General features: G+C 34.2%; 1 protein-coding gene across 2 annotated transcripts in view; it reads right to left on the bottom strand.

Moving 5' to 3' along the window:
- The window catches only part of PITX1 (paired like homeodomain 1), a 35,457-nt gene that overhangs the window by 10,066 nt on the left and 3,517 nt on the right, over positions 1–21,874 (bottom strand). Inside the window, exons 2-4 of one of the 2 annotated variants that reach the window (XM_040344752.1) lie at positions 21,122–21,175; positions 4,508–4,654; positions 1,860–2,065 (exon numbers count right to left, since the gene is read on the bottom strand). In XM_040344752.1, the coding sequence (XP_040200686.1) occupies positions 1,860–2,065; positions 4,508–4,654; positions 21,122–21,167 (399 nt within the window). In that variant the 5' untranslated portion in view covers positions 21,168–21,175. The remainder of the gene's footprint in view (positions 1–1,859; positions 2,066–4,507; positions 4,655–21,121; positions 21,176–21,874) is intronic. The other variant, XM_040344753.1, reaches the window with a different exon arrangement.

The raw sequence follows: 21,874 nt of genomic DNA, 5'->3' as shown, positions 1-21,874 counted from the left end.
TGGGGGCACTACTATTTTAATGTGTCTCTGTGCAAAATGAAACAACTTAAACTAAAAACAAGTCAACGAAAATAAGGGGTGTAAGGAGTTGGATCCATCCACCTCTTATTACATAGACAAAGCTGTACACATAGGAAAAATATGAAATGTACAGTGCCACCAAGGGAGGGGTAACCGACAGAAAATCGGCATTGTGTCATGGAAAGCCAGCACACAGTTATGTCTTTAATGCAAAGGAAAACTTTATAGAATAAAATTACATTATTATAAAATGTATACGAACGGGGGTGTTGATAATCATTTCAATTTAATTTAGTAGTATAGGCAAAATGTTTTTATACTTCAGTTAGGCTCCATGAACACTGGGCTTAAAAAAAGTCTGTTGGGAGTAAAGAACGCTCATATAGAGCATTTTTTGTACAAAGTTTAGACGAGTTTAGAAGAGTTTATATAGTTTTTTTTTTGTCTCCAAGCTCCAATCCGAAACTTGAACCAGAAGGTTTTTTTTCCTACCTACAAAGTTAAAATATGCCTCTTAATGTCCTAATGTGCACAGACACATAGGATAACATTGAGCTGCTGCTTCTACAGGCATAACTCCTGTAGAAGCAGCGTTTTTAAGCCAGTGTGCATGGAGCTTAGAGTTTTCCTGTTAGCAAAAAAATCCTTTTTTAAATGGTAGGCATATTAATGATTTATCATTTTAATCTATTTATGTGTGTGTGCATAAAAAACGCCTGCTGCATTCCTTTATAGAATTACACAGGCACATACTACTACTACTACTACTACTACTACTACTACTACTACTACTACTACTACTAATAATAATAATAATAATAATAATAATAATAATAACAATATATCTATCTATGCATCTATCTTATTATCTACCTATGTATCTACCTTTATATAGATAGATAGATAGATAGATAGATAGATAGATAGATAGATAGATAGATAGGTAGTAGGCTTCATGCACCCTGGGCTTAAAATAAAAAAAAAAAACGTCTGTTCTATTTGGAGTAAAAAACGTCCATATAGAGCATTTTTTGTACAAAGTTTAGAAGAGTTTAGGAGAGTTTTATGTTTTTTCGAGCTCCAATCAGAAACTAGAATGAGAAGGGGTCTTTTCCGGCCTCTAAATGTTGTACTCAAAATATGCCTCTTAACGTCCTAATGTATATGGACATATAGGATAACATTGAGTTGCTTCTACAGGCAGAACACAAAACTCCTGTAGAAGCAACGTTTTTATGCCAGTGTGCATGGAGGCTTAATACAGTACAGCATACTACCTATATGTATGTATATATATATATATATATATATATATATATATATATATATATATATATATATATATATATATATATATATATATATATATATATATATATATATATATATATATATATATATATATATATATTACAGTATACTACCTATATTGTTGTTGCTGTATGTATGTATATATATAGCAACAACAATAATAACATATTTTGCTTGTTTGTGATTTCAGCACCTAAACTTTGTGCACTTGAACCCTGACTGTCACCTTAGTGGTGGGAGTCATATTAGATTGCACCTTTTCAAATTAACCGATGTATTAATCTGTGCCCCATGCTAGGGATGATTAATTGGATTGCTCATGAAACTATCATATGACTTGGCAAAGCCTCCGATCAGAAATAGAGCACTAATACAAATTGAACTTGGCTTTGAAAGTGAGCTGTGTGCAGTTTGTAAAGGAAATGGATCAGATTTCCCAGTTGTGGATTTTCCATTGCAGGTCCACCCAGTGTGCGAGCTTGTGATTGTTGGGCTGCCCGGTACAGTAGAGATTGTGCTGGCCTTACCCTCACTCTGGCCTCTGTCAGATTGGTCCAGACTGCTATCTCCTCTCTCATGCTCATGTCAGGGTAGCGGTTCCTCTGGAAAGTGGCCTCCAGCTCTTGCAGCTGCTGGCTGGTGAAGTGAGTCCTTTGTCTCCGCTGCTTCTTCTTCTTGGAGGGGTCCTCTACATTGCCGTCCTCATTTTTTGGTTCCCCACCTCTATCCTTCTCTGTGGAGAGACCATAGACCCACATCAGTGTCATCATCCAATCACTAAAGTCACCAGCTTTCTGGCTTTTAACAATAAGCTATTTAAAGTCTGAAGGATGAGTGATTACTTACTAGCAGTTCTGAAAACCATTGGTTCTGAATTCATTTAAAAGGCCTCCTAGCAGCTACCCAGATTGCACCTGAACCTAAAGCAGTCTGGATGCTCTGAACAACCAGTAACATGTTTTCTTCTTATTATATTTTCTTATTCAGCCAGAAAGAACGATTTCTGAAACCTGTTTCCTTGTTTCATTTAATTTAGATGTAACTTGATAAGTTACTTTCCGTAGCCCCCTCCCCAAGTCTGCTCCATCTTTCATAATTAAACCCTGTATGTTTTTTCCAGATCTGATCTGTGAAGTCTAGAGACCTTAGCATACTGCATACATCTATTCATAAATACATTTGTTTCTCCACGGCAACATTACATAGGTTAGCCTAATGAATCAGTCATCTACACAGCTTATGTCAAACCATGGACCCTACAGCAGTATGGCACTATACATTATCGTGTCAAGTCCCATTCATAAACTTCTTTTAGATATAAAAAAAGGACAATTTAATGAAAAAGGTTAGCTATTGGCTTCCAGAGATTCACGTGTAAAAAGAAAAGAACTAAAACAATAGGTAGACTATCAGGCCATAATAATATTACAAATATAGAAGAAAAAACAACAACAATTAAATAAAATACTTTATAATGAAAAATTATTATTGATTTATATATGAAAAATATATTTATAATATTATTATAATAAAATAATAATATTACATGTATAAAAACGATTTAATGAAATAGAGACTGGTGTAAAAAGAATAAAACCAAAAATAAGAGGCAGAGTATAGCAGGTCATAATATTATTATAAGTAATAATAATCACCTAAAAAAACAAGAGCTCTGATTTTATACATTTATTAAAATATGTGCAGGAATTAACAATGTAACCCAGAGAAAGCAGAAAGAAATCAATAATCTTTGCAGCGTTCACCCTCCTCACTAGTTTCATAAATGTGAGCTTTGAGGAACAAATATTGGTGCTACTTATGTTACAGGCCCCTTTCAGTAGCTGCTTTCAATAGGCCACAGAGAGAAAAACCCCTGTGGGAGTTTCTTGATATTTCTGTTGAGGTTACCTAAGCTGACCTGTCTAATCTTTACGTGTTGGTGAAAGAAAAAAAAATGTTCTTTACCCATCGACTTATGTTATGTAAACTTGATAGTAGCTCAAGAATTTTTTTTTTTTTAATTGTGCTCATTTTGGTAGTAATTATGTTATGGATGATCTATACAAAGTATTAAAACCGTTGTTGTTTTGACTGTCGCTAGCAATAAATAAATATGTGTATATATATACATATATATATATATATATATATATATATATATATATATAGATAGATAGATAGATAGATAGATAGATAGATAGATAGATATAGATATATATATCTATATATATCTATATATCTATATATATATAGATATATATATATATATATATATATATATATATATATATATATATATATATATATATATATATATATATATATATATATATATATACATATATACTTTTCTTGGTGGGAGGGGTGTTTGGCTGGAATGAAAGATAAAGTTCAATACTATCCCAAGTAAAATACTGATATTTTCCAAGGGGTCAGCATAAAAATTCTCCCAGCTCCTGCCTAGAAAGTAACTAGGCCTGTCCTCAGATAATCCACGGCAGCAGATGTTGACGTATTTCCCCTCAAATGTACTCTTGCACTGCGAATACAAAATATTTATTTTCTTTTGCTATAAAAAACCCCATAAACATGACATCTTTGAGATTAAACACTCCAAAAAAACAAACTACTTTGGGAGTTCCAGACTGATCTTTTCACAGAGCTATAAACAGACACACATGCATAAAAAACAAAAACAAAAAAAATATATCAAAATAAAGAAATACAAAAAAATGCTATTTTTAGAATTGTGAGCACTGTATAACTTTTCATAAAAAGAACAGGGCTTCTTAGCTGTGTGAAAACTCTTCTAATAATATAAGGCCAATCACATGTGTTTGAATTTTTAACTCTAATATACCGTACGGTAGAATGTATATGTGGTTTTATTACAATATATATATATATATATATATATATATATATATATATATATATATATATATATATATATATATATATATATATAGATGTGCAATTTAAAAATCTGGACACAGCTTAAACTGAGACACACAAAGACGATTTTTGCTATTCTGTAGTATTAATATTAGTTAAGATCGCTTATAGCTGGATCTCAATATCTCCTTTTTTTTCTTTCTCATGCATTTCTTTCTGAAAACAGCATAGCAGATCATTGAAAAGCTTTCACATTCATACAATGTCTGAGTCTTATTACCTGGAAGTTCAGTATCGGATGATTCACTGGCTGAATTCTCAATTGGATCTCTAGTTTCTGATGATCTTTGCAAATGGTAGGTGGACGTCATGTCGTGAGAAGGCTGGGGTCTTAAACTTTCAGGCAATCTCTCCAGATTCATCCCCCCTTTAAAAGAATCCATGACAATACTGCTCATGAAACGGGTATTCCACAAGATCCTACACAACCCAAGTCAAATCCAGTTTCTTTCCTTTGCAAAAGGTGGTGGCCCATACAATAATATAAAAAAAGAACAGTCTTTGGAGGGTCGCCTTCAGATCTCCTTCCTCTCAGGCAGTACAAGTTAGGCAGTTTCCAAAGCAGAAATACATTAGATAGCTATAGTGCAAGTTGCTAGCTTGATAGTTTTTAGCTAAAGAGATTAAAGAGACCTGCCCTAGTTGAAATGCCTGCAGTAGACTGGAGCCCCGCCCAGCAGAGGTGACTACCTCCCTGTCTTTGCTAATAAATGACTCTGTGCAGCACTGAACCCAGCCTACAGTCTAGCAAAAGAGCAGCCTGCTAACTCCCCATAGAATCTTGTAACTGCTCTCTAAGGCATCCCAGGTTTACAGGCAACCTCTTTCTTAAAGAGACCCTAACCCTGGTAAAATTCCCACAATCCTCTACTTTCTAGGAGGACAAAAAAAAAACACAATTTCAATACATAACTACAGAGTCATGTTTTTTTTTTGTGAATATTGTATTTTTTAAAACATTTTTTGCATGCTTCTATTATTTTTTTTTATTGTTATAATGTGCCTTGAACTTTACCACTGGGTTGATTTATTTCGTTTTGTATACCTCTGAATACTTTTGTCTCACTACAAATATTGATAGACTCGCACAGAACTCTTAAGCAAATATATACCTTCATACCATTCAAGAATTCACGGCAGATGTGAATAGGCTCAGTCGCTTTTGTTTACAGGGGAGTCCTACACTGCACAGAAAATAGCTTTTCAGAAGAAGAAAAAAAATGAACACATTTGCCTTTTACGTGTTATTGCACAAAAGCTGTATTTCTGGATTGTAAATTAAACAAGCTAAAAATGAAGCTGGCGGGTAACAGAATCATTAAAAAAAAATGAAAATAGAACACAGAGGGAGAGAGAGAAAGATGCCTGCTTTCACAATAAAATGGTCAATTTGCTTAGGAACACTTATGCATAGTGTATGTCATATAAAATGTCTGTAGAGTGTATCTACTGCAGTATACATGTGACTATCGATTTCATGCAATGCAATCGTACGATACTATCTTTCACGCAATGTAAGCACTGTTTAAGGCAATGATAAAATCAGTTTATGCAGTTTGCTACAGATAATTCAACACAGAGGGAGAGAGGGAGAAAGAAAGAGAGAGAGGGGGAGAAAGAAAGAAAGAAAGAAAGAAAGAAAGAAAGAAAGAAAGAAAGAAAGAAAGAAAGAAAGAAAGAAAGAAAGAGAGAGAGAAGAGAAAGAAAAAGAGAGAAAAAGAGAGAAAGAGAGAAAAAGAAAGAGAGAGAAAGAAGGAGAGAAAGAAAAAGAATGAGAGAGAGAGAGAGAAAGAGAGAGAGAGAGAGAGAGAGAGAGAGAGAGAGAAAGAATGAGAGAAAAAGAGAGAGAAAGAAAGAATGAGAGAGAAAGAAAGAGAGAGAAATAAATCTCTCTTGCTCTCTCTCTCTCTATATCATATATATATATATATATATATATATATATATATATATATATATATATATATATATATATATATATATATATATATATATATATATATATATATATATATGTATATATTTATATTTATATATATATAGTGAATTGGTATTAATTCCAAATATTCATGTCTGTCTTATGTTACCCATGTATTACTAAGTTTTGGAACTTGCCCAACATTGGGTCGTATTCTCAGAGAATATCTATTATTTTTACAGCCAGTAAACAAAGTGATCACCCTGACCTTTAATCCTCAAGGAGCTTGTCATTTGTTGATCTGCTAAACAGGACTGGCAGGTCAATAACAGAGCTGACCTGTCATGGGTTAGGAAGGGATAAGTGCTTGGCTTTCTGAACCTTTGCACCTCTGTATAGTGTGGAATCCGCCTATATCGTATTAGTATTTCTCACCTGGTAGAATGGTTGGGGCAAATCATGTGTCATACTTATCTGCATTATCATTAATAGCATTTCTTTACACCCCCTTCACACATTTACTAGATCCCACACCATTATATTCATATTCCAGTCCTGGTGCAAATTTTGAAGGTTTCACTGTGATGTATTTGCCCCACTTTTGTTTTGGAACCTTTTATGGTAATCCTATGATCACTACCCTACAGCAACCAATCACTGAAAAGCTTTTGTTCCCCTAATGTATGAGGGGAAATGGAATTTGGATCCTCACTCATTGCTGGGTGTTACAGCTCAACATAGCACTGTATCCCAACATCATATTCTCTCTGCCCCAACACAGGCCTGTTTTTTTACAAATCTCAGCAGGCCTGTATCACAGAGCATGTTTGGATGTATAGCTTACAATCACTGGTGGCTCACAGAATGCTAGGCCTGCAGATGTCATGACATTATCAGCAGTTCATTGTTTACAGATTAGAAATATCAAAATCTGGCTTCTGATTTATAAATGCACAGCCCTGTATAATAGGACCCGAAGTCCAGTTATTTATAAAAAAAAAAGTAATCTGTAAATACTTATTTCAATCCCTAATGTATATACAGTGGGTATTTTATATCTGATGAGAAAAAATAGGTAAATTAAGAAGAATGCAGCTTTCAGAACCTGGTGTTGTTTATGGCTTCCAATACAATGTATTTAATTTAGAATATAAAACCTGACTGGTTGCTATGAGCAAGTCCTAGGGGTTATGCTAGACCCTGGAACCCTCAGTATGTGTCCCAGCATATCCAGAGTCTCCCTTTGAGATACAGAGATGATATATTCTATACATTATACAGTTTTAGAACACTATATCATTAATGTACTTTTCAGGCCATCTAATATTTATTCTGCCATCATAATGTGGCATTTCATTTTTTGACCAATTCCTTTTTGTTCAGTTAAAGTGGTTGTAAACCTGTTACAACCACTTTTACCTACAGGGTTACCTGTAGGTGCTCGGAAGGTCTCCCAAACCTCCACGGTATAGGATATATTTACAAATAAGACAGGTGCTGATGTCTACAGCCAGGGCTGCTGTTAGAAATTTTGGGGCCTGTACAGCCTACCTGGCAGATGCCCCCATCCCAATATTTCAAAACATTATTTTCACTAAAAATACACCAAAATAATTATTAGCTAATACAAACCTAACAAAGAACCTGTGTGAACCAGCCCTTTTTAAATAATGTTTTACATTTTTATTAAAAAATAATAATTATTTATTTAAAAATTATTTATTACACTGTTAATTTTTTTTTACAGGACAGGGAAGCCGGCAGTGCCACGGGAGGGGGCTTGGCACAGTGACAGAGGGGGCACATGGGGGATCAGAAGTGGGCAGACCAGGGAGGGGTATTAATTAAAGAAATTATGCCCTGTGTCTCTCCCTTTCAGCTGCTGCAGAGAGCAGCATAGGGCATCTTTCTGTAATTGCCCCTCTGCCCAACCACACTGATTCCTCCTGCTGTTCGGGTCCCTCTGTGTGCCTGGGCTCCCTACAGGAGGGCTGGTGGTCCCCCCTATCAGCGGCCCTGTCTATGGCGCATGCACACTTTAGAAACCTTTAGAAACAGCGAGTATGCTATGGTTTCAGGTAAGTGACACATAATGGGCTACTATGCGATGCATAGTAGCCCATTATGCTTTACCTTTGCAGGGAAACAAAGAGGAAGTAAAACCCATGTACTACCACTTTTACCTACAGGTTAGCCTATAATAAGGCTTACCTGTAGGTACTTTGAAACTTGCATGTATAGTGGATATTTACTGTATCCGCATGTGTCAATGTCATCGGCACATTCGCACAGAAGAAACATCTCGCTCATGCCATTTCTTCAGTAGCTGTGCCACGACCGGCGGCCTCCCACAAGCATGTGCAGGAGTGACGTCATTGCGGCTCTGGTTAATCACAGCGCCAAAGTCTGTGAAGCCGGAAATAACTCCAGGGAAAAATTGTCGCCAGTCACAGCTGTGTACGGGACGGCTGCAAAAGCATTGTTCTAAGGTAAGTATTTCATAATGAGCTAGTACTCATACTAGCTCATAATGCCTTTTTTTTAGAGAGAGTTTACAGCCACTCTAAAATAAAATATTATTCTTAGATTTAATTCAAAGAGTTAATGGCATCCTATCAGCCCCTCAGCATTTTAACCTGTGTGCCCAGATGTGTGCCTGTTCTACTAGGATCTTAGAAATGCCCTCTCCTGAGGGCTCTGCTAGACCCTGGCACCCAGGACATGTACCCAAGGTCTTCTACTGAGTGGCCCAGGTCTCCTTTAAGGTATTGAAACATTGTACACATGTTACAGTTGTGGAACATTGTATAATGTATCTACTTTTCAATACATCTAGGATTATTTTTTCTTTTATTATCATATTGTGACATAACATTTCAGTTTTTTGACCAATTTCTTTTTGTTCAATTAAAAAGATTATATTCGTCTAAAATTTGATCCAAAGTGTTCATCATGGTATCCTATAGCAGCCATTTAACATATTTAATCTATGTGCCTAGAGATGCCCCTGGTTTATTAGAATACCAGAAACACCCTGCTGTAGCCACTGATAGCCCCTGACACCCAGAACATGTGCCCCAGGTCTTTAAGTGAGTGCCCCATTGAAATATGTAACAATTCGTACATTTTACAGTGTTGGCAAATTGTATAATTTATCTGTGTTTCAATCCATATAATATTTTTTTTTTTGTCATGGTAATGTGACATTGCTCGACCAATTCCTAAAAAGTTTATATTAATCTTAGATTTGATCCAAAGTGGTCATCATGGTATCCTACCAGCCCCTCATAATTGTGTATGTGTAACCTAAGGTGCCCCTGGGGCCACTGCTGGACATTGGCACCCAGGGCATGTGCCCCAGGTCTTCTACTAAGTACCCTAGGTCTCCAAAGAGATAAGAATACATATTATACAGTTTGGTAAAATGTTATAATTTATCTACTTTTCAATTAATTTATTATGTCATAATATTTTAATATTATGATGACAACATTTTAAATAAGTGGATTCAAAAGTAGATAAATTATACAATTTTACAAAACTGTATTACAGTTTTTGACCAATCCATTTTTGTTCAGCTAAGTAGATTATATTAGACTTAGATTTGATCCAAAGGGGTCTATACCAGACCCTCAACATTTTAACTTGTGTGCCCATCCCATGTATAATATTTTGGGGTGTTTTTGGGTGCATAAATTGAACCCATGCTTGCCAATTCCGATTTTTTTATGTATCATTCCTATGGCATGTAAAATGTAAAACACGAACCCCATTGCATAGAAAGTAGAAAAGATAAGCTGCAAAGACAAAAAATAAGTGTTTTTACAGATGGCTTCTACAAGGTCGCTGAGTTTCCACCTACACACTGCTGGTCAGAAAGCACACAAGAAGGCTCAGTCTATATTAGGAGCTTGCCACATCATGCAAGACAAAGCACAACAGGTTAGGTCTATTGAATAGTAAGGCAAACAGGTAGAGAGCACTGGGGTTGTGCAGTCTGTAAGCAGGCTTGATAAGAAAAGGTGATAAGATTACAAGTGTTTGCTCAGACGTTGTCTAGTGTTCCATTCTGATGGGACCTTGAGACAAAAAAAATCTTCCTTTTCTTTACATTGACAAAATAAAACTAACATTGTAGCCCCATACCTAAAGCAGGAGCTTCTAATGAACAAGCACAGCCTGGATATTTCTGATCATGGCAGAGGAATACAATATGGTTTAACTAGTAGAGTGCTGGAGGGAGCTGCCTAACCTATGCCTATGGCTGCAGGCAACCTTGTATTAGCTTTGTATTAGCTCCCAAGTAATCTCTGTAAATGGTCTGCTGAGAAGGCGACTCCCTAGAGCTATACGAAATTTGTGAAACGTGGGGATAGTCTCAAATCAATTAGGCAAATCCTCTTAATGCCACAGGGAAAATAAAAATCAGATAGTGCCTATGGATTTGGGATAAACCCACAATGTATGTCGATTGCATCTGATAACACTGCAGTAACAACAAAGGTGTGAATAGAAATAGATAAGCTGGAGTGGTAATCTTAAATGATTTGGAAAATCATGTGTAGATCAGACTGGAAAATTAGTTACACGTATTAACTAAACTGCATTAGCTATTCCTGATTACTGATCGTCTGTTTATTGTCAGATTGTATGCTGGAGGGTTTCGATTTTAATCAACCAGCACAGGACTGGTTAATGTCATTATTTTTAGACATACTGAGTGCAACAAAGAACTTGGTCGCTAGGGGGAGGAAGAGAGCTCCTGACATCTTTCACTGCTTGTGTTTCATTGAAATCATGTAAAAAGCATTTCACAACTTTTCTATAAATTGTACATTAAGATTAATTATGTATAAAACGTGATTCCTAAAAGTGATGCACTGCACAAGACTTAATACTATAATCATCCTCGTAAATTATAAATCAATACCTATGACTGTATAGAGAAAGTAGCCCTGACTTCAATGTACTGGGGTGTTTTACTAGAAGGAGGATGTATATTTCCAGTTTGGGGCACATCTAGGTAAGATCAAAGGAAATTCGCATGTTATATAAAGTAAAATAAAAATCGACAATTGCCAAACCTGAATTAGTATTTAATGTAAACAAATGCTCACTGAGCTGGTCAAAAGCCCCCCCCCCTTTTTTTAAGGAAATTACATCTTTTATTCCAGGATACCTGTCTTGTAGCACCCGTATAGGAGTCTGCTTTGTTATTTACGTCTGAATACATTGTATTTTCTTATTAGTATATTTAAAAACAACACGATAGTCGTGCAAACACAGAGCATTTATGATGAATGGGTACGTGGCTAAAAAAATCTTTATCATTTTTTGAGTTGCTATTTTTATTTTTTGGGTAACGGTAAAATGTCAAATTAAAAATTAAATTGTATCATTACAATTTGCATAAAAATGGACTATTGAGAGGAAAATGTTTTCTCTCCGTCTCTGTACTTTGCATAAAAAAGGTACAGACAGAGAAATATATATATATATATATATATATATATATATATATATATATATATATATATATATATATATATATATATATATATATATATATATATATATATATATATATATATATATATATATATATATATATATATACTATTATGTTAGGGTTTAGAATGCCTAGTACGGCGAAAAGATTTGGCTTCTATAGCCAATTGCTCACACAGACCATATCTAGCATAGGCCCTATTTTCACCATTTTTTTTCTTCTCTTCAAACGCCCAGACATTTTTTTCTGCCAATGGAACTGGCGTTTTTTGTTAAGCCCTGGGGGCATGAGAATGATTTGTGGGTGCTTTTTGGGCTGTTATTAAAACAAAAATAACTCTCAAACCCCTTTGGTACCTAATTTAACTAACATGGCTACATTTTTTTACGTTGTTTTACCTTTTCCGCCCAAAATACATTTTTGGGGTTATGCAATAGAAAGCATGGATTTTTGAAATCATTGTTGTGTTTGATATTATTGCATTTTGTTTAATTATTTTATTTTGTTTAAATTGTTATTATTTTAGCTCATAGGACACAGTACTGTAAATACTGTAAACCGTGAATAGAGATCAGGTATTGTTTTACCATTTGTATTTGTAAATGTGTTAATTCTCCATCATTTGTTGTTTGTCATATAAAAACCCCAATACTAACCAGAAGAATCCACAGTGCAACTGTTACTAATAATGGGTCGCCCTGGTTTTCATTAGAAGTCGGCCGCATGATATTTGCACAATATAGGCACATTGCTGCTAATCTTTATTCTTGAATGTGTACATTGTTGTTTACAATTTCCAATCCCCTTTGCGCTTCCTTTTCATTTTTTTTATGCTGGCTGTAGAAAGGATTTGTGTTCTGTTTAGTTATGGCATTGATTATCCTATTCTCTTCAAACAATAATAGAAAGTATCTGCACACTCAGAGGATTCTCAATGGCTACACGGGCTTTGGAACACACGTGCGGCCACTGAAGGTACATAAACAGTTACTCACCAGCACACTGATATATATATATATATATATATATATATATATATATATATATATATATATATATATATATATATGAATGATATATTTACACACATATGTGTGTATGTATATATATATATATATATATATATATATATATATATATATATATATATATATATATATATATATATGTATATGTATATATGAGGAGAGAGAGAGAGCCTATGAATATATATATATATATATATATATATATATATATATATATATATATATATATATATATATATATATATTCAGACATTTATGAAAATTAATAATATTACAAATTGTATATATATATATATATATATATATATATATATATATATATATATATATATATATATATATATATATATATATATATAATTTGTATTATTAGTAATTTTCTAGGAATCGTTATACAGGTCTGTATACATACATAAATGTCTGTATATACATGTATATAGAATATCTACATGGGAATATAGAGCAATAAAAGAATTGGATATCTTATGGTTAAGCCATTATTGCTGTCAGGACCATTGCTTAATGTCTTCATAAATTCACTGCATAGCAGTATTAATTGTGGATCACACAGCAAAGTGCCACTTGTGGCAATTAACACATGAAGTACATACTAGACGTTGAAGTTGCCAGAAGTGGCTTATATAGGGATTGGATTACTAAAGGAGTAGTTAATGTTGGCTCAGCAAAGTGGATAAAGTAAAGTTATGTTCACTTTGAATGCCTTCATGTGCAGGGGAGGTTTCTTACCAACGATATATATTAGTAAACCAAACTCTGTGTCTCATCATACTTTTAATAAAAATAAATAAATAGAATCCCTTTTGGAATATCCTCCCACTATCTATCTTTTATATGATTTCCAACAATGGATCATCTCTCTCTGATTCTGTCTGTGTCCCTGTCTCCATTTATCTGTATCTAAGGAGTGCTACTATTGTTCTAGAGATTCCCTCTGCTAAGGTAATGATGTCATCAAGCATATAAAGCCCTGCATTGTTGCCTAATACACGAAAGATATGCAGTTATGCAGTAATGACATTTCCATGACCTACCAAGCCCATTAAATAACCAATTGATGACAAGACCAGTTTCTAATAACTAAAAGTTATTTGCAGAAATAAAGATTTCATAAATTTTTATTATATATGTTTTAATCAAGAGTGCATGCTAAAAAAAAACCAAAAAACAATAATTAATGAATAACTTTTATATTATCATTGAAAATAGTTTCAGCATGCACCTTTGTTAGGAAGTTATATAAAAAGGTTGAATTCTGTTTTCACTCACTGGCATAAAAAAAAAAAAACATTTGTATATACTGAATTTATTTCTGTGGAAATATCAGGCAAGCAAGCAGTAAGTAACACAATTTAATAGAACATTCACATTTTCTAAAGACATACTTTACATACTTATCCTGTAAATAATGTGAATGCCCAACATTTTCTCTCCCAGTGTATTTAAAACATGCTATTTTACTTGGTATGCATTATAATGTGTTAGGTGAATGCAAGCATCATGTATATATCTGTAAAGTTTATTGCTGTTGTGAACTGAAACACACACACACAGAAAATCCATACACAGGCAAATTCTTATAGCTGGGTTGGCTGCCCCACACCATTCAGGGGCTGGCAAGGCATGTGCTGATTGAAGAGTACCCCACAGCTGAATAATTTATAATAGACACCCTGTATCTTTATTAACTGCTGTATTTTCCTTAAAACGTGAAGTTTTTTTTGGCCCAGTAAAACTGCTTCATAAGGACTCTAGTAAATATGGCGTTGTTATCAATTGCCTTTAAAAGCAGTTTGGGGCCATGCTAAATGGAAGTTCCTCTGGTTTATGAAATCCTTTCATATGAGCTGAGGCTTGCAGATACAGGACAGCTGTTGTACTAAGGGGAGGTAATTGCAGGAAAGGATGGGGAAACACTTTAAAATCAGCAGCCTGCAGACTTGCACAGAGCATGGCAGAGTATTGTAAGATTACTGACACACACACACACACACACACACACACACACACACACACCTTCAACTTGTTCATACAATTTTTATAAGTCAAGTGAATATTTTCTTGTATAGGGAAAGGTTGTTCTCTAATTGTCATCCTAATAAAGAGTTAATTTTGTTAAATAAAGAGTATATCATCAATATATTGCTAACACTTTTCCTTTTTTTGGACATGTAACTGTTTATGTAGAAATGTGTAAATAATGTAAAGCATGATATAAAATAATAAAATAATTAAAAACAGCTGGTTACACTAGGATATTTTCCAGTGAACTATTATACTATACTAAACTAATCACAGAACAGTTTTGCCCACAATGCATTAAAGTTGTAACACTACCCATCCCTATTTATCAAATATTTGGTTGAAATGCTATATATATATATATATATATATATATATATATATATATATATACCTATCTTACCCCCTCCCCTAAAAAGGAGTTTGGCGCAAGTGTTTCCATACCCTTAGGTTAGTCTATGTATTTAAGTGACATTCCAGTTTAAGCCTTCAGTATTCTGGAGGATGAGTTCAAACTAGAAATCTAGTTAAGATGAGTCACTTCTGCTCAGACCACCTACCAAAATTAGGCACTGTGTTTTTTTACTCACATTGAAACAAAAACCTAATAACTCCATGAAAATGATTGACAATAGGAGCACATACAGGTCCTTAATTTATGCTGTAAATACATGATAATTATGTCTTATTTTGGTAATTTTGGGAATGAAAATATCTGTATGTGTTTCAATGCCCTGAAAGCTATGTGTGTGCGTGTGTGGGCCGGGTGAGAAGTTGCTTTAGACTAAATGCCTTTGACTGATGTGTTGTTTTAGAAGATTCCAAAATTTCAGTAGAGAAACAACACAGGGTAAGCATGTATTCATTTATATTCTTTTAGCTTTATTTGTCATAGTTAGCTTTGCACATTAAAGAGTTGTTTTGGTAAAAGATTTAGGTGGGCTATGACATTAGAAGGTAGTTGAAAGTATAAGCAGGGCCTTATTGCTGGAATAATTTTTTCAGAATCTCACATAAACATGACTGCTCAAATTACCTGATTGCGCATGATGGCCTGACCAAAAAAATAAAATCTTCAATCCTTTTAATGTTTATTGCAACCTAATGTTTGGTCCCCGGCTTTAACCGGGGGCCTGCATGGGACAGGGCAAAGGGCTCTTTTCCTGTTCTGTGCTCTCCCTTTTCTTGGCAGGTACTGTTGGTTGGTGGAATCTCCCACAGCAACAAGCCGCCATTGGAGGGATTTGGCAGGCTGTTCTTCGTGCCCTCTGACTGCTTATAAAAAGCCTGATTCTGACGCAGCTGCCAGACACCTCAAGAGGACCGGTCTGCGCTCCCACCCACCCTCCCTCTTATTTTTTTATGTTAAATGTCACATTGCTATTCAGTGGGGGTTCATCTTCCAGTATAAGCGACATGGTGATGGAGAGCTGGTATTGGATCATTTTGTTAAGTTTAAAATGTTATGCTATGCTGAAAGCTGATTTTGGTTAATTTGAATGTGTTAAATTTGGGTTACCCCTTGAATAAACACCATGGCCATTACAGGACAAATGAAATATATTTTGTGTCAGTCTCATTTATTTTAGTATTAGCTACTTTGTACTGTCCCATGTGAAGTTCTGTTAAGGATACATGATTCAAATAAGGGTAGTGATGAACAGAAGGTCAACTTGTTTCTTTTAAGTTTTTAAATTATTTTTATTGTTTTTCACATAAAATTTTTTCACAAACGTTACAAACATTCACTTTTCCAACATTTATACAAATACAAAAACCTTCTCAGGTTCACATAAATATATTCATAAAAACATATGATAAAACATATATACGGGTACATAGAAAGGCCCCGCATCCTAGGCATACGCTTTGGGTATTCTTATCTATCCCCTAGCGCATTCTTTTTATCTTCCGAGATCTCTCGGAAACAGAGGGTTCAAAAATCCAAAGGGATGCAGATCCCTGGCCATCCGACCACCCCCTCTCCCCACCCCCTCTTCTCCCACCTGCCCCTAATTACTCAGCTAAGTGCATCCCAGTTCTATACCTGTGCCTGTGTACTTATATATACATGTACATACATACACACATATGTATATAACTTCAAGAGGGGAGAGGAAAACTTATATTCCTCTATCCCCATTATACCCCTTCAAATTATATGTGAAAAGAGAAAGAGAAAAAAAAGGCGGGGGGCGAGGGGGCAGATAAGCCGCCGCAGGATAAGAGTGTCATACAAGGTAACCCCAAAGGGCATCTATATATTTAACTTGTTTCTTTTAGAACACTGCCAGAGCCGCTCCACACACCTGTACTTGGAAGTATGGAATGAATAGGCAAGGCCAACCAATTTCTGGCTGTGCAACCAGTCACCAGGGCCAATCATTGTCACATGGGTGGTGAGAGATGGGACTAAGCCTATGTAGATATCAAATTTCAGAAAGTTTGTGTAAGATATTTTGGAGTTTTGTGGAAGTTGGGACATATCTAATAAAGGTAGGCTGAGCCACGTTTTGGGGCCTTCAATTTGTAACTGTCCTAACTTTTTAATCTAGCTCCAAAACATATATTGATTGTTAGATTCATATATTTGTTTTAAGCTTACCCAAATGGGCATGTTTAGCCTATAGAAATTGGAGAGAGCGTAGTGACAAAGATGAATGCTTGGTCTAATCCTAGCCACATTCATTTTAGGTGTATGCCGGCCTGTATATCCTTCAGACCCCAAATTAGGGCTTTGAAATATGCAATTAGAATAGCCTGATTCTGAGTGCTGTAAGCTTGCTGTGTCATCAGTCTTGGAGGGTATACAACAGGGCATCCTTACCCTGTTTCCATATAACCAAAACTAAAGTACACCTGCATGCAATGCACATGCATTGTTGGCTCTTCTGATATTAATGTATGTGAATTAACATGATTCAAACACTCATAACCATTGACCTGACAGAATTCTGTATCACTGTTCTTCACAGGAGCAGGTAAGCAAGATTTTGGAACCCCATTTTTTTTTTTTTTTACAGCATAGAAATTAAATCATGATAATGCTTTTATTATGTTACCATAAATCATTGAACCTTTTCATGGCATTATTACAACACATTATAAAAAATTTAATATAGGCATCTTATAATAATTATTTTAGCTAACTTGTATTATTACTCTACTTATACTTTTATATCCATAAAATAAAACTGTGTTCTATCATAATATTCAAAATGTTATGTATTTGGGATAATGCATGATTGTTTTTTTCCTAGCTATACTGTAAAAACTAACAAAGCCAATACTGAATGGGGTACTGCTTGTGATCATACACTCTAAGGTACATATGATGATATACCTGAATTACTTCTAGCCAACTTACTTAATTTTTTTATTACTAATCACTGTGCATGTGCCAACCTTGCTTGTACTGTATGCCTGCTTCTAAAACTTGTGCACATGCTTCCCAGACTTGCACTTGGTCAAGCTTTTGCTGTTCATGGGTGTAAATGGTAATGAAGGCATGCAAACATGCATTTGTGCATACCCAAATTATACAGCCTTGTTTAACTGGAAAAAAAAAACAGAGAGGGCAGCAGATACTAACAAAATTAAAGGCCTGCAGTGCAAAACATTTTGTAGTGTGGTAATTGTATGTATGTGAACATACAATATATATATATATATTAGATTTAATTAGAATGTAGAAGTGTTATAACTTCTATAAGGTTTCTATTGCTGTCCGTTTGCTGCTGAGAAGCTTCACCCTCACTGATGGCCCAGGTGGCTATGTTTTTTATTTTATTTTTAAGAGAAAAACTGATGAATAGTGCAACATTTTTGAGTCACAGAAACAGATTAAGGGCAATTTTTAATGGGAAAACCTGTTCTGGTGACAACTGTCTAAGAGGGGATATCCCCTTGCTTTGGAGTGATCCCCCTCATACTGGGATTCAAACAAAACAAACAAATCTGACAAGGGTCTCAACCAGTCCTTACTGTTCTATCCAAAACAAAAAACAAAAACAAAAAAAAAAAACTGTTGGCTTTACATATACACTCATTATTAGCAATGTTTTCCTTTTTTATTTTTTTATTATCCTAGCATTATTAGTGATTAGAACCATCAGTATAATAATTATTTTTTGTTTTAGTTGTATATAAATGTATTCATGTTTTACTATAGATTTTTCAAGCTGACCAAGCCATCCAGTAAAAGTGATGCTGACAAGCATTATGGCAAACTATCACACTACCAGATATGCTTCAGAAGTTTCAGATACATTGTTTTTAAAAGAAGATTTAAACAATGTTAATAATAAATGACCACTGAAGTGTTATAGCTTGTCCCAACTGTTGCTACTTTTATTGGACAGCCTGACTGACATGTAAATATGAAGAAAAATATAAATAAATGTATTGATTAAATATTTTTGTTACAAGTAATACCTTCCTGCAGGTATTAGTATACAATGTTTATCCTGATGGAGGCCTTTTAAATAAATTATATTTTGGGGTAAATGCATTCAACCAAGTGTCATAGAACTTTCACCCATGATTCACACAATTTCTAATTGAATCTTATGTAGAAATATGTGAACCTTAGGTGAAAGTTGGGTGAAAACATTGTAAATTAAACCCCTTTTCAAATGTATTTAGTTTGCGCTCTTTGCATACTTTGCTTTTTTTTCTTATATAAACAAAATATATAATGTTAAATAAAGGAGGGAAAATACATACTTATTTATTTATAATTACACATTACTATTTTATTTAAAATGATATAATATATTTTTCTAATTCATGCAATTTTATGTACTAAAAATTCTTTAAAAAAAAAGACACTTACCTATTTTGTAATAATGTTCTATAGAGAGCAGTATCTCAGATATCTTCCATTAGTTATGGCCTTTGGGAGGTGCATATGTGTGTGTTGGGTTGTACCACCTTCAATTTGATGGCATCAGAACGCAAACACTGCTCACCCTAATCATCAGTGAACTCCACTTTAGTAAATCAGGCCCATTGCTGACAAACTGCTATGTAAACCCACTTAGTGGACAAGTCATATAAAACCCACTGAAACCCAAATGGAAAGTGAGCCATCCTGAGAGGTCACCTCCTATTTAGAACCTCATTAGCTATTTAAATAAATATTTGTTAAACTGTATCCACCCATTAAACTGAAAAGGGGGGCACAATTCTAAAGAAAGTCTACTAAGGGTCAAGTTTAATGGCAACTGTGATCTAAACAGTGTCAGGAAATCCATAGAATAAATCCATTGTTTAGATGTATAGCAACAGCAGGCTTAAGGTTAGAGTAATAATAGAGCAATAATGTTACTCCTCCACTAGCATAAACACTCTCTTAGCTCTCCAAAATGACTTTTCAGTAGCAGCAAACTGGACATTTCATGCTTGTTAAGTAAATGCTACAAAAAAAATGGATGGAATTTCAGGCAGCGTATGTGTATAACCCCTTTTAGTATGGATAGAAATAAATAGGGTGACAAATATTTGTGTCCCTTTAAGCATCAAGCTCCTCTATTTTTAGCCATGTAGAGTCTCATAATTCTAAGCCCAGGACAGCAATATTATTTCTGCCTAAATGTTAGTAGCTAGGAAAAGAGGCAAATTGCACCTAAAAGTGAATGGTGTATATTGACTGAATATATATAAGATTCTGTAGATAGGTGCATTCATCTATTTTCCTTGCTTATTGTTTGCTTTTCTTACAGGAAAAAACAAAGCAATAACTTTTGTAGACCATTTCCCCAACTCGTTTGTTGCAGGTTTATAGTGTTTAATTCCAGGACAAGCTAGTAATAATTATATGTAGTAACTATTCTAAGGTCATATGCACATTTTGACTAATAATAATAATAATAATAATAATAATAATAATAATAATAATAAGGCTCCATGAACACTGGGCTTAAAAAAAAAAGTAATAAAGAGTAATAAAACACAACATATAGAGCATTTTTTGTGTACAAAGTTTAGACGAGTTTAGAAGAGTTTTACGTTTTTTCTGCCAGTGAGCTCCAAACAGAAACGCTAACCAAAAGTTTTTTTCCCCTGCCTCTATTTTGAGCTTAAAAAAAGTCCTGTAATCGTCCTAATGTGCATGGACACATAGGATAACATTGAGCTCTACTTCTACAGGCAGAACACACAACTCCTGTAGAAGCAACGTTTTTTAAGCCAGTGTGCAATAAAAATACTCTCTCCACCACAATGCTTGTTGTTTACAGAGGGGAATAAGCAACATCTTTGTAAAAATAATAGTAAATAAATAATAAAATGATATAATAATACATAAATACGCATGTATCAAAATACTTTACTACTTACCTAAATCAACATAGGAGGAAGCAGTCTTAGTTAGACTTAGTTCCATAGCAGAATCTGTAAAAAAGAAAGGCAAATACAGGTTGTATATTAGATACCACTGTAAAAATGTGATTATTTAAGTATGTATCTCAGTATGTATACTCAGTAGGTATTTGACACTGCTATATATATATATATATATATATATATATATATATATATATATATATATATATATATATATATATATATATATATATATATATATATATATATATATATATATATATATATATATATATATATATATAAAAAAATTTCCCTCTAAATGCTTGACTTTTATAAGTTGCATATCTAAGAGTCTTTTTTTTTTTCTAATTTGGGGGTGCGTTGTTTAAATGTGTCAGAACTAATACTTGCATTATGTACATACTGTATTAACTAAACCGTTTATAGGAAGGGTTTCTGTTTCATTAAAACAATAAAATAGAGGGAAAAAATAGTCGCACGTTGTAAAGCCATAATTCGGCATCAGATTCGGGGTTACAAATGAGCCTTTAATCTGCGGCTAATTGTCCAGTAGCCCTGGATTAAGTGTCTTACAAGCCTATATTCAGGAAGTGTGAGTACATTGTTCCATTTTTTTTAGGTATTTTAGGAAGATGGGGGGGGTGTGGGTTGTTTAATATCTTAAGGCTAAATCACAGATTTTAAATACACTGAGCATTATTTTGACAGATCATTAACTTCTTGTTTCGCTCCTATCCATAATTA

The sequence above is a fragment of the Rana temporaria genome, chromosome 3, assembly GCF_905171775.1.
Source record: "Rana temporaria chromosome 3, aRanTem1.1, whole genome shotgun sequence".
In the NCBI taxonomy this organism is placed as follows: Eukaryota; Metazoa; Chordata; class Amphibia; order Anura; family Ranidae; genus Rana; species Rana temporaria.
The sequence above is the reverse complement of the archived record's forward strand: the minus strand, read 5'-3'. Positions and strand labels throughout refer to the sequence as shown.